A 19,819-nucleotide genomic window follows, 5' to 3' on the forward strand; every position below is an offset into this window, starting at 1 on the left:
TTTTGAAAAGTGCCTATATAACCACTATATTTTGAAATACATTTAAATGGAAAACCTCTTAGAAATTAAATAGAAATAAATTGTATTCATATTTCACAATATTAGCTGTTTTACTGTATTTTTATCAATAAGAGACTTTGAAAAAATAATTGATGCAAACTACCTTTTTAATTTTGCACTAATACTATCATCCAGTGTGAAAGTGGTTATTGTCCTTAAATATGGATAAATGACAAATCATGTAAAATATTCATAGACAGATTCATATCTTGAAACGGTTATTTTTACGTGTAGGATCAAACATTTAACGCTACTGTTGTGTTTGTTGTATATTCATGCTGGTCGAGGCAATAAATTACAAACGAATACAAACTCAGTATTGTTTATTTGACATACAGGTGCTTTTGATTTCTGATCAGCTGGCTTCAATGGAAAGCTTGGATCCTGTTTATACAGACAGGCAAATCAACACTTTGTTCGGAGAAAACTGAACAAAAGTTACTAAAACGTTGCAGCGAGAGTGTTGTCGCTCATCCAGTACGAATAAAGCCATTTACACCAATCGGCATGCAGTCTCTCAGCCTCTGGCGGCGGGAAATGTCCGCGGTGGCAGTAAGCATGCTCATTCTTAATTTACTCAGCCCTCCCCGCACCCCCCAAAAAAGACGTTTATACAACAAGTCTACTTTAATGTCTCAAAAACCTACATTCAAACCACGATACAGTGCTGTACCTGGACCCCCTTAAAAAAAAACTAAACAAAAAAAAATCCACAGATCATCGAACATGCCCAGCCCCACGATACACAGTTCAGATCCAGCACCGGTCCGGGCGCACACAGGGCTGAAGGGTGCCCTGTGAAGTGTACGGGCGTCCTCAATGTCTGCAATGGTGTGGATGACGAGCGCCCCCTCTCTCATGTGCATATACAGTATACGTTTAAATTATACAGGTAGCAGCAACACCCCCTCGGCGAGGGGTTAAGAGGGTGAGGGGGTGACATGGACTGATAGGGGAAAGAAAGACAGAGGAGCAGTGAGGAGCAGCATCTCTCTCTACACTGTTCCAGCGTCTCTGCTCTGGTCCCTCCGGCGACGGTGCTCTGTTTTGTTCCGGCTTTCTGAATGCTCTCGGTCGATCGTCTCTTTCTCTCGTTCTCTCTTCCTCTCTCGACGTGCCTCGCCGTTCTCTTTCTCCTGCAGGTTGAAGCGCTTTTTCTTCTCGCCGCGCCGCTGACCTTTTGGCTTACCTGAAAGACAAATGGTGACAGCATTTTGTAACAATTATTGAGGCAAATGTAGATAGCAAGCGTTTTTTCTTTGTCCGCCAGGTAAAAATCTGATCACTTAGATGAGCAATATACATCTCTTCCAAAGCAAAATTTGACGTACTCAGCTGTTTTTGAAAGAAATTATTACATTTATTCAGCAAGGATGCATTAAAATGGATTTATAATATAATAAAAGATCTTTTTTCATCTAAAAATATGTATCATGGGTTCTATTTGATCACCAAATCAGCATATTAGAATAATTTCTGAAGGACCATTTGACAACGAAGACTGGAGTAATGATGCTGAAAAATATGTTTTAAGAAGAATGTATATTTAAATAGAAAACTAAAAGTTTTAATTGTAGTAATATTTCAAAATATTACTTATTATACTGTATTTTGAGCATATAAATGCAGCTTTGCTGAACATAAGGTATGTGTCACCCTTATTCATATTTACAGAAAAAAACGTTACATGTTAACGTTCACAGTTTGAGTTGGGTTGTTCGGGATGTTTATAAGCAATGTTTACACTTTTCTGGAAAATTGCTTACAGTGTTTTTGCACATAAATCTGGGATAAGAGAAAGTACTATATCATACACACACACAATATGAATATAACGCTGACCAGTCAGAGTTTGGCAGGCATCTGGGCTGATTTATTTGCCGTGCAGGCATGTTGAATCATTCTATCATTCTATTAATCAGTCTTTAGTGATTTTCCCATCATCCCTCATCTCTCTCCGGCTCCAGATGGCATTACTCATTCAACCTAAGATGACCATTGTTCTTAATTTTCAGCTGTTTTGGTTGGGAAACGTCCCTTCGGCAATCATCACTTCTATTTAAAAGTGTTTTTCATAGATTATTAAGAGTTTGATGGAATCCAGGTTGAAGACTCGTTCATACAGTTGTGAAACAGCATAGCCATCTGGTGCATTGTGTGATTGGTTGTGTCTGGTCTACCACAAGATGACAGTCTTGTATAGCATCTTATTCCATTTCATTCTGTCTTTCAAATAATGCTTGACCCATCATTCACCTACAAATTAAATGTGTGTTATGTTTTTTTCAGTGACCTGTAAATCTAAAACTACAATAAAATTGAAGTATTATATATATATATATATATATATATAGAGGAGCGTTAAAAATATTGACAGTCAATTAAGAATGCTTTAAATGGCTCAAGCACTGTGTCCTTATAATACACAAAATGTTATTGCATGTTGGTGTGGACACTAAAAGTTATCATTATTGGTGTTAACTAGTCTTTACTCTTTCAGAAATAAACGTTTTTGCCCCTCCTCCACATTTTAGAGGAATTAGTCACCCAAAAATTAAAATTACCCCATATTTTACTCACCCTGAAGCCCTCCTAGTCAAGAGTTTTTTTTTCACATTTATCTTGGCTCTTCAAAGCTTGGTAATGCTGGTGGAAAGCGGCCATTATTTTGAAGCTCCGTAAATTGGATATATCTGCAAGTACTGCGATGTAAAACTAACCTATACAGATTGATGGGGTTTTTGTAACAATAATATTTCTAGTTTTAAAATTATAATATAAATAAATGACTGAGCACAGAATTCCGGCTTCTTGGTTGACCTATGACTGTACTTCGAGTCATAGGTCAGCCAAGAAGATGGAACTCTGCATTCTTACGGAAAATAACTAGAAATATTTTTGTTGCAAAAACCCACTGATCTGCTTCAGAGGACATGTGATAACCCCCTGGAGGTGTATAGGTTAGTTTTACTTTGCAGTTCTTGTGGATATATATATGATTTATGGAGATTCAAAATAATGGCCACTATCCACCTGCATTACCAAGCTTGGAAGAGCCGGAATACATTTTTTAAAAACTGTTTGTCTGAAAGAAGAAAGTCATATACACCTCAGATGGCTTTGGGGTGAGCAAAATATGGTATAATTTTCATTTTTAGATCAACTTTTCCTTTAAGTGTCATTAAACAGAAAGATGTTCAAATATTGAACAGCATATGGTTTCAGAAAAACAAGAGTGGGTGAATTATGACACCATTTTCATTTCTGTGTGAATTAGACAGTAGAAATGCAAAAAGGTGGGGGGTGACCCATCAAATGCAGAGTCAGAGAACTTTATCAGCCCTGCGTTCTTGAGCAACCGGTCAAGTTTCTTCCAGGAACACGATTCCTGAAATTAGCGTACAATATGTTTCTACGGAATAAAACTGTCAAGATGAACAACCGAGGTGAAGCCACCCAGCTGAACGTTTGACACCAGAGTAAGCTTCAACAGATAAGTTAATCAAAAATAGAAAGACTTAAAAATAAAAATGCTTAATATGACTTTATCTCGCCATTGCTCAATGCTCATGGCTAGCCAATTTCCAGTATTGTCAGAGGCTTATCAGTGGGGCACGGATGAGGATCGGAAAAGCGCTGAGGTGGACAAGCACCTCTCCCCCGCTTCCCCCTCCCAAAGCGGGCTCTATTAATCAGCCGGACTCTCTCCGGACTCCCTGCCCGATCCAACCCACACTGACCCACACATTCCTGGGGTCCAGTGAGGGTGATGGGGCCATAGTAGCTCCAGAGGAGGCACAACTCTTGTTTTGTGACTGAAACTAGTTGAAGAGCAACTAACCGAATCTGTTGTGATTGTTACTGTGCATTGTGAATGGGCTGACTCATGTACGGTGTCTGACCGAGCAAAACACACACACACACACACACACACACACACATATTTAAATCGCTGTCATCACCTCCCCTCTCGCCGTCCCGTCTCTTTAAACACAGGAAGTTCTGCGCACACTGTTGTCTTTGTCGTAACGATTTGGAGATCAATGGATTAGGCGTAATCCTCCGCCTTTCCTATAAACCAAGGCATAACATGACCAGAGCTCTGCAGTGATTATTTTGGATATATTATCCAAAATGGATGACTGTCAGGTTTTTTAGTAAACTGTCACGCAACGATTTGGATACAAGCGTTTTCCTCAGAGGTGGAACATGTTGTTGACCATCTGGTTACCGTCGCTGAAGCAGATGCAGGCTCAGAGGTTGCTCTTTCAAAGCCCAAGACCCAGTGGAGATTTTCAATTTTGATGTGAATGAGACAATTTAAGTCATTCGGTATAAACACAGTGTTAATATAATATTGGTAGCATTGCTCAGATCATTTGGTTTTTGCAGTAATAGCTCTGAATCTTGATTACGTTGAGCAGTGTTTGAGACATTGTTCCCTCTTGAACTACAGAGAAGACTCATATGAGACTGCTGGATTTTTTTAAGGGGCAAAATCTGAGAAACTGGAAAGTCTCAGCTGAAAAGTTTCCACTGGGTCTATTCAGGAGAAACAGTTAAGATTTTGGTAACACTTTATTTTGATGGTCCCTTATGAACATTCTGTTGACAATAACTCTGTACCTACATGTCAACTAACTTTCAATCAAGAGTGTAAGTAGACTGTCTGATTATTATCTGGAAACTCTTTATTGTGATGATCTACCAACAGACATTATATTATAAGTAGACTATAGGTAGCTTTTCAAGAACATGTCAAATTATTCTAACCCTGACCCTACCAGTCTAATTCTCTACAAACAGTCTAATGAAAGTTAGTTGACATGTAGGTGCAAAGTAACTTATTGTCAAGAGAATGTTCATAAGGGACCATCAAAATAAAGTGAAACCAAGTTTTCTTTTGTTAATTTTCTTTACTGTGACATATGTCTTTAGATATGGAAGCCTGTTTCTGCCTAAGGGTAAAACCAAATTTAAAATAATAAAAACTAGATCAAACTGAATATTAAAAGTCACATTGTGAGATACATACTGATGTCCAAAAGTTTGAGAAAGACAAAAAAAAAAAATAAAATAAGTGGTCTATATTTCATATAATTAAAATTTAGTTTACACACCTCTACAAAGGTATTGGGACAGTGAGGCCAATTCCTTTATTTTTGGTGTAGACAGAAAACAATTGAGTATAACATCAAAAGATGAATATCAGACATGAGATTTACATGCTAGCTTTTATTTCTACTGTTCACAGAAGACTTCATGATCGCAAGTACAGAGGCTACACCAGAAGATGCAAACCACTCATTAGCAAGAAGAATAGGAAGATCAGGCTGGAATTGGCCAAAACATACAGAGATGAGACTCAGGGACAAAGTTTTAGGGACTGGTGAGACAAAGATGAACCTTTACCAAAGTAAGGAAAGGAGAAAGTTCGGAGAAAGAAAGGATCTGCTCACGATCCCAAACATACAAGCTCATCTGTGAAACACACTGGAGGTAATGTTATGGCTTGGGCTTGCATAGCTTCTTCTGGGACTGACTCATTAATCTTCATTGATGATGTAACACATGATGGCAGCAGCAAAATCAACTCAGAAACAGCTTGTCTGCCAATATGAAGAAAGATGCAACCAAAATTATTGGGAGATCCGTCATCATGCAAGATAATGACCCAAAACACACTGCCAAATCAAGAAAGGAGTTCATGAAGGGCAAGAAGTGGAAGGTTTTAGACTGTCCAAGTCAATCTCTAGACTTAAACCCTATGTAGAGTATGCCTTTGACCTGCCAGAGAGGTAACCCCCCCCCCAAAAAAAAAAAACTGAAAGAGGCTGCGCTGAAAGCCTAGAAAAGCATCACAAAAGAAGAATGCAAAAGTTTGGTGACGTCAGTGGGTCACAGGCTTGATGAAGTTATTGAAAGCAAAGGATTTGCAACTAAACATGAAGTCTTATTCACTTTAATCTATGTTAATTATGTATGTTCCAATACTTTTGCTCAAATGAAAAATGGGTGGGTTCAAACAAAAGGTGATACCTTCTAAGCTGTTTGTCAGATCCAAATGTAAATACCTATAAATTAAAGCTTTTCAAACCTAAACGTTTTCAGTCTACAGCAAAAATAAAGGAATTGGCCTCATTGTCGCAATACTTTTGGAAGGGAGTGTATTTCTGAATTTTCAGCATTATTACTCCACTTCAGTGTCATATGATCCTTTAGAACTAATTCTAATATGCTAGCTTGATGTTCATGCAACATTTCTTAATATTATCAATGGAAACAAGTTTCTGTGGAAACCTTTTTTGGTGAATATAAATTTTGTTCTTTTGAAATTCCTATGAAATATTTCGACATTATACTCACTGTCACTTTTGCTCAATTTAATACATCCTGCTGAATAAAAGTAGTAATTTCTTTAAAAACATTTTACTAACCTCAAACATTTGAGTGATAGAATAAAATGCAAATATAGTTTTTAAATAAATTGTTTTGACAATAATAAAAAAAAGACAAATACATGCACAAGTTTACAGGTGCCCTGTCTACAGCTAAAAATACACAAAAATGAATCTATTTATCCTCAATGGATAGCAGTGTTGCAAGCCTGGAATGGTTTGGTATGACTTTGTCTCATAGTTATGTCTATTTCAACATAGGTGAAACGAGGAGTCATCTGGCTCTGATTAGGCATTATTCTTGAAAGAGTGATTGAGAGGGGAGAAAAGGAGGAGATGTTAGGAGAGGAGGGAGATGAGAGGGTGAAAAGTGTGTCAGGACAGATGGGAAGAGTGGGGGGCGTAACTGCTGCACAGTCAGTAAAAGGTGAAACGCTCTGAAATCAACCCTGACATCCCAAATCGTCCCAGTCTGCTGCTGTTAAAGACACAGAGGTGGGGATTGTTGAAAGGGGATATGATGTGCTGCAGTGGGGCACAATTTCATTAATGAACCCTGGGGGTGGGGTGGGGAAGGGTGGAGGGGGTCACATCCTCCCCGGCAGGCGTGCTGTCGTCCGGGGGCTTTTGGCAGGAGCCAGGCTGGGATTAAGGGCTCTGACTCGTCCCACAGGAGGAATGCCCGGGCTTTGAAGGCCCAGTATAGCTGCTCTCCCTTAGGGAGGTTGGTGCTGGTGTGCTGGGCAGAGATGCGTACAGAGGCTAAGAGTTCAGTGGACAATTGAGCTACACACACACACACACACACACACACACACACACACACACACACACACACACACACACAACAACGCTGGGATGCCAGATTGTGCTCTGACTAAAACTCACAATGTTATGTGAGCATGCAAGCACAATTATTTTTATTTTTTGTGTATTTTTTTCCATAGAGAAAATATTTACAATTTTTAAAATAACAAAGCATATTTATAAATCTAAATCTAAAATTCTCACCACGTCTCACCAAAGTGGTATTTGATCAAAAATACAGTAACAAGTAGTACTGTCAAATTATCTTGTGATTTAAAATAAAATTTTTGTATTTTAAATCACTCTAATATGCTGATTTTGTGTTCAAGCAACAAATAATTATTTATTTTTTATTATTTTATTTATAACTATTATAATAATTTATTTGTATTGTTAGTATTATTACTATAATAATAATAATAATAATAATAATAATAAAATTTTTCATTGATTAATTATTATTAGATTATTATACATTTTTAAATTTATTTATTTTAAGAAAACAGGTGTTCTGCTTAATGTGTGGAAACAACAATACTTTTTTTCCAGGATTCTTTTAAGTAAAAAAAAAAAAAAAAAAAGAGACATTTACTAGACATTTACCTGAATAAAAATCATTTAAACTGACCCCAAATACATGTATTTACCAACAAAAATATTTGAAAAAAATAGAACCTAGTTGACACTAGGAGTTGAATTTAGAGCCATGAAGCATGAAAGTGAAAGGACAGGGACCAGACACAGGGCTGCGTTTGGACAAGCTGTGTACGGAAAAGGTCAGAATTAGTCAGAAGGAGAACACGAAAGAAAAACAAATGACAAGTAACAGGAGAAGAATGGAGAGGGATTTGGCTGGGGTAACAACAAGTAAAGCAGTTGCATGTGTGTGTGTGTCTGTGTGTGTGTGTATCAGGAGTGGGGGGCGGACAAGGAGGATGTATCAGTGTCAGTGGGCGGCCTGGGATTACTTTGAGTTGGCGGGGGTCGGACCACTGACCCTGCTGGTGTATGTGGAACATAAACACGGACAGGACAGAACCCCAGCAGATAATTAGTGTGCAGTTGATGTTCCAGGAGTTGGGGCAGCTGGGTAATCACAAGCGGGGGCGAGGTCGATAACCGAGCCTGCAGTGTATTAAACCACCCCTTAACCGTGGCCCCCAGCGGATCAATACAACACTTCTCACTTTGACTTAACACGGAGCAAAATGTTTTTCTCGACACAAGCAAAGACGTGGTGTATAGGAGAATACACGTCTAAGTTTTAATCTATCTATCACCCTTAACCATCTAGTTTTCTTCAGGGCACCATCTGTATAGATTTTTCTGCTAACTATACAAGCAATGCTATCTTAAAATGTGGAGAGGCCTCATAATCTAATGACTCTGTGTGTGTGTGTATGTATTCAAAGTCAATTAATTATACTAAAAATGGCCAGATTTTATTCTCAATACTTTTAACTGAATGCCTTATAGAACATTTTATACTATCTTGTTTCCTACAAAAACTTTTATTCTGTGTTTTAAATGCAATGCTACGATAGAATTTGGAGGCACAAAAACTTTAGTAAACATAAATATTTATTTTTGGTAAAAAAAAAAAAAAAAAAAAATATATATATATATATATATATATATATATATATATATATATATATATATATATATATATATATATTTAAATTAATACATTAAATTTTTAATACAATGATTAATTATATTTTATGCTAATTAATTAATTAGCATAAAAACTAATTATACTTAAAACAACCAGAGTTGCATCTCATTGACTGTGAATTTTCACACTGAAATTTCAGAAAAAAGTGCATTTCAAATACAGCATAATGCATTAATTAACAGACAAAAAACAAACATGGAATGTCGGACACCTCACGTATATATATGCAACACTAGTCTTGAAATATATCTGCATCATAAATGTGCCTATTCTTTAAAATGTTGCCTACAGAGCTTTTTTTATGTGTGCTTTTCAGTTGAATCCATATCATTGTTCTCAAGAGTCCAAAAAGTTCACATGCAAATCTCCACAGCGTTTTATTTTCCTCTGTTCCCTCTCTCTGCGCTAAGGCCCTGAGCGTTTATGAGGTGGAGAGCGATGGAGCATCGAGTTGGCCTGCTGTCTGTCATAAAGCAGCAATGTCCCACAAATACCACTACACAAATAAACATTCAAAACATAACCGTTCAAATATGGTTAAGCTTACAATTGCACAGATCATTGAATCTGTTTGTTTTGCATCAGTTGGGAAATATTTTTGGCTCTTACATTTATAATTACAATCCCGACAATACAAAACAAGCATTTATATGATAATAAAAAGTGCAGAGTCTATGTTTTTGTACTATAAAAGTGGAAACTGTACAACAGCCCACTAGTAATTCCATTCACTAAGTCAAGCATCACTATTATTATCGCTCATACTTAGGGTTTTAAGTTTTTGGTGCATACCTCATCCTTAACCTCATGGTACCTCAAATAATGCAGCTTTTTACTCTTCTAAGTGATCAGACTAAAATTTTCCTTTATGATAAGGTATATTTATCAGTAATTATATTAGCCACTTACATCTTTTTCTTTTGACAAAGCATTCCCTCTTCTCAAAAGTAGCTGGGCACGAGCTCCCCATTGGAGAGGGATTCTGCAGGACCTTCCTGGTCCTTGTTTCTTCGCCCCATTTGAAGCCGCAGGTTTTACCTGAGCGTGAGCAGGGGCCCCATTCGCTCCACTCGCCCATTTCACAGTGCACTAAAACACAGTTAACAAGTTAGTGAAGCCGCTCACGTACAGCACTGTGTCTTGAGAGCAGGTGTTATGTCAGATTCTAACCTGTCGGGATGCACTCCATCGAGTCGTTGGGCTCAAACTCATCTGGGCAGACGTGATGACATTGCCCCTGCAGCAAGAAGTGTCCCAAAGCACATCTCGTACACACGTCACTGTTCTGACAAGAGTCGCAGTCTGCAGGACATGCTGTAAAACCATCACACATACAGGTAGTTTCGTTGTAAGTACAGAACTAAAAGTAACAATGTCTCTAACCTTCTTAAATATTATGTTCCACATGACCTTCTCTAATATGCACTCTGTTGGGATAATTAAGGTGGAACAGCTTTTTTTCATGATAATGTGTTTTTTCCCATTAAATATCAGAGATCAAACATGCTCATCAAAACAGCCCTATCTCATATGCAGTGCTGGAAAGAACTGAAAAATTAAAGAGGTGATCATCCGAATTAATTTTGAAAAATCCTCTAATATGCATTAATTGAAATCCGATATGTAGCTTTCAAAATGTCTGATTCATTCTAGTGAATTAGTTCATTTATACAGCCCTCTGTCTAATATGTAGCAATATAAAGTCAGATTCTTTCAACCAATTGGTTCATTAAGATTATCTTCTCTCTACCTTTTGGAAAGACTGATTCATTTTAATGAATTGGTTCTTTCATATGGCACTCTCTCCAGTGAGTAGCTTTTCATCATTTAATTCAATAAATTCTGATTCGTATTGGTGCATTCAAATTCTTAAACAAATTATTATTTTTTTTACATTCAAATTCAAAATCTCTAATTCAAAGTCTTGATTCTAATAAACTTCATTTAGCTGATTGTCTCTTTCATATTTTGAAAGTCATTTTGATTCATTCTAATGAACATGAATGTTTCGTTCTGATTAAATACATTTATTAACAAAAATGATTTACAAATTCATATCTAAGTACTGTGTGCTTCATTTTCACCTCAATTATGTATACGGACGTTTTTATTAGATTTACTATGCATTTATATTCAAGTTTGATTCTGTCACTTCATTTCATCCACTAAAAATACATCTCCTTTGCTACTTTTAGTTTGTAGTTTGTATTGAAGCTAACTTTGCAAAACAGTGGCTTAGCTATAGTTTTGTTACATGAAATTATGATTAGCTTATAGCCTTGCAAGCTACAGTTTCAAAGTAGCTTCCCCATCACTGGAGGAAAGGATACTAAAAACACAAGTCCATCATATCTGTCACTGTAAACTGGGAACTCACCAGGGACACACTCTTTCTTGGTATCGCTGGGCACCAGCCCATCTGGACAGCTCTCCATGCACTTGCCCTTGTGCAAGTAGGAGCCCGCTCTGCAGCGCAGGCAGAAGTTCCTGTTAAAGCACGAGTCGCACTCTGACCCACACTCTGGAAGACAGGATATGCACGCGTTACCACGTAGCCTGAGCTAAGAAGGGAATGCTGTAGTATATACGTCAATGCCCATAGCTTTACTACTGTAACTAAGACATAAAGACGTCTGTAGTGTAAATATTTCAAAGAGAAGCTGAGGCGAAACATGTGTCTTACTTATGCAGTCGTTCCGGTCGGGGGAACGGGTGCCGTAGAAACCATTAGGGCAGGAGGCCAGGCACACTCCGATCTGCCTCATCCCGTCCCTCTCCAGGTGAATAAAAAGCTTGGGTTTGCAGGTCAGACAGCCATTGTAAACCGAGCAGGTCTGACAGCCTCCCTGGCATCCCTGGGAGCTCACCCCTGAACCCTCTGTGGTAAAAACATCAATTTTACTTTAGGATGAAACAGCATGTGTGCTCAACAAACGTTAAATGCAAATGTACAGATCTGACAAGTGTAATAGATATATATAATTTATTTTAGGGTGAACGTATGTCCTCTTTTTTCTTTGCAAGTCCTGAGCGGGATTTCTAAATTACCTGAAATGTTTTGAGTTTTGTGCCCTATACAGTCCTTATATATTATATCGAAGTGCATTTGCATTGCTTTGGCTATTCTCTAGATCCCTATAGATACTTTTCAGTCATTATCTTCATCAAACATGAAAACAATTGTAAAACAAAGCCAAAATCCAGACATTTTAGGACAGGATTTTTCCAGAACATTAAAAAAAGAATGCATAGTCACCCTATTTATACACTCTATTGTCTGGAGTGTGAAACCACTTGTGTCTTCTATTGCAATAGTTATTAGAAAGCACATGTGCAAATTTCTAATATTATTTATGCAAGGGATAACTGGCTAATTCTAACCTGGCTCAGATTTAATAGATGATTTTGAAGACCAAATAATCACTGTTTTATTGCCAGTTTGCCAAACTAGTGGCTTGTTATCTTTGAAAGCTATTTAGAGTTCTGTCTGAGGTGCATGGTAGCAAGTTGTGTATATAATACTGTAATATATACACTACTGATCAGTAATATCTTTTATCCAATAAGCATGGATTAAATCCATCAAAAGTAACAGTGAAGACATTTATAATGTTTAAAAAATACTTATTAATTTCAAATGAATGCTACTCTTTTGAACTTTCTATTAATTAGAGAATCCTGAATATTATCACTTTTTTAAGCAGCACAACTATTTTGAACATTGGCTATAATAAGAAGTACCTAAATACTTGAGTGCCAAATCAGCATTTTATTCTAATATCTGAAGGATAATGTTACGCTAATGACTGAATGAGCATAACAGAAAGCAATCACATACAAAAAAAAATCAACAATCTCAAACTGGTTTGTTGTGGTGGAATAACACATTTCAGATAAACCTGCTGATGAATGGTGTGTAAAAACAAATGCGAAAACTCATCATTTCCTGCCCTCTGTCCACTTCCTGTGAATACAATTATGACAAATATGTCATCATCAAACAGTTTGATATTTCAAAAAAGATATAAGGCCTTAATATAATGTTTAGAAATCCGAATTTTTGCAAAGGCTAGAAAATCGAACTGAAAGCCTTCCTTCTTCTGCCAGCACCTTGTTACAAAAACATATTTTGGCATTTACTTGGACATTCTCAGCATTTATAAGAGCAAACAGGAATGGTGGGTACAACTAAATGGTTCCAGGTTCTTTAAAGAAAGAACAGAGCCATCAATTAAGGCTACAACAGTAACCATAATGTAGTGTAATAATAAACACGACAGGAAGCACAGTCATCTGTGGATTCTCCCGGCAGAGAAACTAATCAACAGAGACACGTTGCATACCGAGGTTTGCACGCAAACGGCAGCACAGTAGCCTTTGTGTTCATAAGTGCGCAAACAGAGCGACCTCACTGGGACAAAGAAAAAAAAACAGACGGAATCAACTCATCTCCACTCGAGACCTCCAGCTGCGAAGACACAGTGGAATAGCCCACCGCTAACGCATGACAAAGAGGTTTTTCAACATGCTAGTGATCCCTTAAGACAAGATTTACTTTTAAATTATAGAGCTGATCGCTGACCTGTTATACGCCCTCACAACCTTCCGGACAGAAGATTGATCTTTTTGAGAAACAGGCCTAACTGTATTCAAGGGGATTTCAGAGAATTTTTTTTTTTTTTTTTTTTTTTCAAGGGATTGTGAATAATATCTATGCACTACAGCCTCGTTGTCTTGGCTCGGGAACTGAAGAAGTCAAAAGTGATTGAGTTCACAGTTGCTGTGAGAAGAACAGGCATTCACTGATCTAATCACATCATACTGTAAAGTACAGTGCAGTAACTCACTAAATTCAGCGGGGTAAAGAAATGGAAGGTGCTCCTCGGCTACTTCAAGGTACATCTTTGATTGAAGTCAATCGCTTCCAGGTGTCTCACAAAGGTCAATCTCAGATGGTTAAAGGCTCTGCGTTTTAGAAGGGACTGACCCGGTCTCAGAGCATCTGGATGAGGGTGAGGTGAGGTAAAATGAAGAGCGGTCTAGCTCAACTTCAGAGAGGTTAAAAGAAAAAAAAAGAAGCTTCTACTTTCCTTTTTATGCAATTTGAAATGATATGGCTTGAAAGGATGTTACATATTGAAGACTTCTAACCATCTGCAAGTCTAAAGGAAGCAGCTTAAAAAGCAAGGGAAACGATGATTCCTAACATCATAGTAACACACAGACTTACAAAGTGGTTTTTTGCTGTTTTGACCCCCTATGCAATGTGAGACAGGCTGACGATACACAGTGGCAGTTTTTGAGCATTTTTTTGAGGCAACATTTTCTGAGCTTTTGAACGTTGCTTGGGCACTTTCACACTGACAATGGGTAATAAATTTATATTTGGATATTTTGGATCAGTTGTTGGTCCTGTGTCTCTCCTGGTTACCTGTTGACGGCAACATTGAAAGAAGTCTCTCATATGTTCACCAAGACTGAATAAACCAGTGATATTCTAAAATATTATTAAACGTTAAAAACAATTGTGATGGTTACTATTTTTTTTTCAGTATTTATAGTTTGAATTAACATTATTTGTTTTAAATAGATAGATAGATAAACAGACAGACAGACAGATAGATAGATAGATAGATAGATAGATAGATAGATAGATAGATAGATAGACAAAGATCCAGACAGTCCAATCGACAGACACATAGATAGATGGGCAAAGAAGCAGACAGACAGATATACAGATAGATAGATAGATAGATAGATAGATAGATAGATAGATAGATAGATAGATAGATAGATAGATAGATAGATGTTTTCAACCTGCTCTTACATTCCATACTATTGAACCCGGTCTAGGGCATCGTTGTTGTTTTCTTCTGCCTCCCTCCCCTGATTCCAAGAGTTCACTCTTGGCCGCCAGATTGCCATAGATCAAGGATATTCTGTTTGACATATCTAAGCAATCTTTACAACTGCTGTCCATTTGCCCACATGTGTTCCTGCCAAAGCTCTCTAATTCACAGAACCCTTTACACGGAGGAATTCTGCCTGCCCCTGCGCTGCCACAGCCCTTGGGTCGGCTTGCATAACAACCGCACAAGCACTCCTGAAATCGGAACGTTCGAAATCGCTTCGCCACGCTTCAAACTCGGCGACCACAAAAGCAAGCAATCCCAGAACCTATCGGTAAAGCGGCACAGTTAAAACTTAATTAAATAACAAAATGTCAGACATCGACATTAAACAAAAAGCATTTGCTTATTGCCCAAAGACTTGCGGTTTGAGTCGGTGAAGCAGGCAGACACAATTAATTTCCTGTGATATTTACAACATGGGGAGGCCACACACAAGCAAAGATCATTTTTAACTAAAAAAAGCCACGAGTGTCTTCAAAAGGTTAACGTATAGTTAACTTATACTGTTTTTGACTTGCAAGGCTTCTTTTAAAAACTAAACGTCAGCTTCACCTTCACCATCGCAGAAAACACGCATTCACTCCACTAAACTTTCTTATGCACAAGATATTCCAGTGTTATAAGTATCAGATGTTACAAATTCTTTGGCATGTAAAAGGTGTCTATTTTACATGCAAATCAAAGCCTTGTGGCTTCTACTTGTCAACGCAGAGACACAGAGACGTGCACACACAGAAGACAGGAAATGTTTGAGGTCAGGCGACCGTTTGGTCACTCTCCGTGAACTGATAAATTAGTCATAGGTCATTCCCCCAAGTTTCTGTCCATCACAAACGTTTCAAAGGCTCTTAATTAGCAGCATCTGATGATGGCTGGTGCTTTTAAAAGGATGGCGGTCATCACGTTTGTCGCACTCCACGGTCGCGGCGTCTGCCAAAATTCATACGCCGCCAGCATTGATCTGATCGCCCTGCTCACCCGTATCTATTCACATCACGAAATATGTGAACTGATAAACAATATGCTAAAGAGTGAAAGATTTCTGCTCTTTAAGGATAACCTCAAACTTTCCACTCTTTAAATTCAAAATGACAGTTGTGTACTAAACTAATTAGCTGTCAAAGTCTGATTAGACGCATATTTTTCTCATACGCCACATGAGAGCACATACTTAGTATGCCGAAGACAATGTCCTGACCACAGTCCACAATTCTAGCATCATCTAAGTTTTGAACAGAAAAGATGGATAAGGGTTTTGTATTTTGAATTCCATAATATATATTTTTTTACATCGGACTTGAAACAACCCAGTGAGTGCCTCAAAGCCACAATGGCATTTCTGTGGCTCCCTGATACCAAAAGCCATTCCTTTGCATCTAACTGGCTTTGTCACCAACTAATTTGGGCCATGTTTATACAGTCATTCTAATCATGCCTTTCAAATCATATTTCCCTATTACGTTGCTTATTATAATAAAAAATCATACTCAATCGCACATTTCTGGAGCCTGCCACGCATGAATTGCTCGTTTCAGAGCCGAGTATCTCAAAATGTTGTTTCTCCCTCAGTAAACCAAAAATATTCATACAAACACTTCATCCAAGGCCATAACCGCCATAGTGAGGGGGACACGACCCCCAAATTACCCCCCCCCCGCCACCCCGAGTATTTGGTTACACAGCCTTGACTTCATGCATACTACATTTTATTAAAACGGTCTTTTGAATGAAATGTGGAATTTCTTATCATGTTACCTTTAACTAAATTATACCGATTTACGTGCAGGGTAGTTACATAATACACACACATCGACATAAAGATGGTCCTGGGCCGGCGTCAGAAACTTTTTCTGTGATATTCTCTTTGTTGCAAACTTTAAGAAAACAAGAAACGTTTTAGATAAGCTAACAGTCAACAAAAGCGCGTGACGGTCCAAGTGCACTACAAAGGGTTCTCTGCGCAATGCAGTGGCCGCTAGAGAGCGATCCAAACAAGAAATTAGACTGGCCATTGACGCTAGACGATGTATATGCTGTGTATACGTTGATCATGGCGTAGTCTGCAAATTAATACTTTCATATTCGCACTTACCACAATGACAGCACATTACAGCGAGGTAAAACACGGCTGAAAATTTACTCGTTAATGAAAGGTCACATAAGAACTGCAACGTAAACCTAAAGCACTGCTTAAAACGCAAAAACTTGCAGATATGTAAGTTGCGCTTCCGAATCAAACCACACAGCTATCTAGTAAAAAGAAACTCTTTTCACGCGTCTTCTAAGCATTTACCTCAACGGAACATTTCCCATCAGAAGTTTATATAGAGCGCCTGAACCGCTGTTTTGTTCTCCCATAACTTAACTTTGGGACACGTTTGTGAAACTGTCCTCAAGCTAAGCGTTTAAAACAAAACTACGAGGAACACAATAACGATTTTGTGACAGGCGCAGTTTCACCGAGACTGGCTCATCTCAAGCAACACTTCGCAGTTGGCAGGGTTGCCAGGTCTTTGTTACAAAGACATCCCAATCACCAAACAAAATCACCAATATGACCGAGCCCCCTATTTGAAAGAAGAAGAAGAAGAAGAAGAAGAAGAAGAAGAAGAAGAAGAAGAAGAAGAAGAAGAAGAAGAAGAAATTACTGAAAAATGTTTCACATCTCATGAAGCGGTTTTAAAGTTTCCTCTACACTTTTAATTGGAGAGTGGATTTCTTGGACAATCTACAACTGTTTTACCAGTTTTTTCTTCATATATGGATATTATTCAGTGTAGAGGCCTTTTTTTTTTGCACAGAGGTGAAGTCTGTTTAATAGGGTTGTTGCACTAACCCTAACATAAAAAACCAAACCAAACCAAACAAACAAAAAAAACTAAAAAATCTTATAACTACTATTAAAAACCGTAAACAGCATTAACTAAAATGTGGCATCTACCCTCAGTAGGGTCTACTACCTTATATGTTTATATATTTGACGAAAAATATCTCACTCTGAATTTACTGTAATGTTTCATTCACAGTTATATTTACAGCCTATTTCCATAAAAGAAGAGTAGGCTATCCACCTTACCCGTTGCTGCCTGTTAAAAAGAAGAAATACAATATGACAAATCAAACCCTCAAAACACATAAGAAAATCAACCCACTGCTTGTTTTAAAGTAGGCAATTCTGAGGAAACGGCAGACTTGGCAACCCAGGTTTTTTTGGCACTAAATATAAACGGAAAAAAACAGCGATATACTCCAGTTGTCATATGAAATAATAACATAGCCTATACATTTCGATAACAAAAATGAGATCCACCAGCTGCTGAGAAATACTTACCTTCTTTAGTTCTCTGTTTCGTTTAGTCAAGAAGAGACTGTGAGGGTCGAATCTACTGATTTTCTTTTTAGATTTTGAGTTTTAGATATAGTTACGCATATGGACAGCCTAGAAATAAATGTTCAAAATATAAAACTGTTAAGCATAGTCAAGTTAAACCCAAACCATGTCCTGTCACCTGATAACTATCCCATATCGACATTGCCAAAATGATGTGTTTTAACTTAAAAAGTTAACTTTTCAAGTCTTTTAGCATGACAAAAAGCATTATGCAATTAAAAAGAAGAAGAAGGAAGTGAAAAAAGCAATGCACGCGGTATAAGTCGCACTGCAGGTGTGCGCGAAGCATCAAATCGGCAGCGCGCAGAACTTACGTTTGTTTAGCCGGTGCCTGGAGCCGTGATGCTGACAGTTTGTGTATTCCATACAATGCAAGATCAAAACAATGGAGATCAGTTGTAATTGCATAGTAATCAGGGGAATGATGCTTGTCCTGTCAATTTCAATGTCCCTTATCGCACTTGGATCTGTGCGATGCTCAAAAGGTTATTCCTAAACCGGGCAGAAGCCCCAGCTGTGCTCGCGCGCAAGAGAAACAGAACTTTCAATGGCCCAAATGCACCTGGGCCGATTCGGCAGTAACATATTGGAGGCAATCCACATATGCGCCAATGTGAGATAGGTATCCAAAGAGAGAGCCACTCATTCCATGGAAACAATGAAAGCGTTAGTTCTCCATCCAGCGCACTGTAAGCAAAACTTAAATACGGGGAGGAGGGAATCGAATTAAATTGGCATGGCGATAAAGTTGGATTGTCTTCCCGAATGACTGTATGTATTCCCCACTGTGATTCCGCACGACACGTCCAGGTGCGAAGGTTACTTTATTTATTGAGCCTGACATGTAGGAGGTCCTCGCGTCATCCTCATCACAGCATCTCGAGGAACTTTCAGCGAAACTCTGGCGCTTTATTTCTGAACAGCCGCCGAAACGTCGCTCTTCTCCATTCAGTCTCGCCAGCTCACGGTTTCACGGTTGAGCAGCTCACTATCTCTCCCTTTCTCTCGCGCGCTCTCAGCCCGTGCGCTCGTCTGCTAACTGATGACTTCAGCTCTCTGCAGTCTCTTTTCCCTCTCTGAACTCCAAAGTTTATTTAGAGGGCGAGCCCCCCACGTCAGACACCCCACGGGCTACCAGCGCTCGCTTTCCCCCCACCCGTTATATCACGTTTTGCAAAACTCGATGAATGGAAAAATTCGACAAACGGATCAACAGATGGGTAGCATTTAACGCAATTATCCGAAATCAACCAAGAGATTAATCAACACCAACTTAATTTTTTTTATTTATTAACCTAACGTTAGCTACGTCTAATTTTAGGCTTTTCACATTACCCACCTTTTAATACTGTATTTAAAACACATGAACTGCTCTGTGGGACTGTACCGTAAGTTTGCCACGGTAGGTGTAGTTCCGCTGCGATCCTCTAGAGGGGGTCAGTGCTATAAGAGCCGCACGGGCTTGCCTGGCTTTTGTTTTAGCTCGTCTGAGATGCATTTTCAGTTGATATGCAGCACTGGCCACATAAAGACAAATCCTTGCATTTTTGTGTGTGCGCTGTGGAGCATAAAC

General features: G+C 38.3%; 1 protein-coding gene across 2 annotated transcripts; it reads right to left on the minus strand.

Annotated features, from left to right (window-relative positions):
• Positions 1-366: 366 nt before the first annotated feature.
• On the minus strand, positions 367-19,306 carry rspo3 (R-spondin 3). Of its 2 annotated transcripts, XM_043260090.1 has the most exons (7): positions 18,561-19,306; positions 13,791-13,945; positions 11,627-11,821; positions 11,321-11,464; positions 10,114-10,257; positions 9,853-10,032; positions 367-1,249 (listed from the first exon to the last, which is right to left on the minus strand). In XM_043260090.1, the coding sequence occupies exons 2-7, from the start codon at positions 13,843-13,845 to the stop codon at positions 1,056-1,058; spliced, it is 912 nt and encodes a 303-aa protein (XP_043116025.1). In that variant the 5' UTR covers positions 13,846-13,945; positions 18,561-19,306; the 3' UTR covers positions 367-1,055. The 2 variants fall into 2 exon arrangements, with proteins under 2 accessions (XP_043116025.1, XP_043116024.1); XM_043260089.1 differs by lacking the exon at positions 13,791-13,945 and having other exon boundaries at positions 18,561-19,304.
• Between the last annotated feature and the right edge of the window lie 513 nt (positions 19,307-19,819).

The sequence above is a fragment of the Puntigrus tetrazona genome, chromosome 16, assembly GCF_018831695.1.
Source record: "Puntigrus tetrazona isolate hp1 chromosome 16, ASM1883169v1, whole genome shotgun sequence".
Classification (NCBI taxonomy): domain Eukaryota; kingdom Metazoa; phylum Chordata; class Actinopteri; order Cypriniformes; family Cyprinidae; genus Puntigrus; species Puntigrus tetrazona.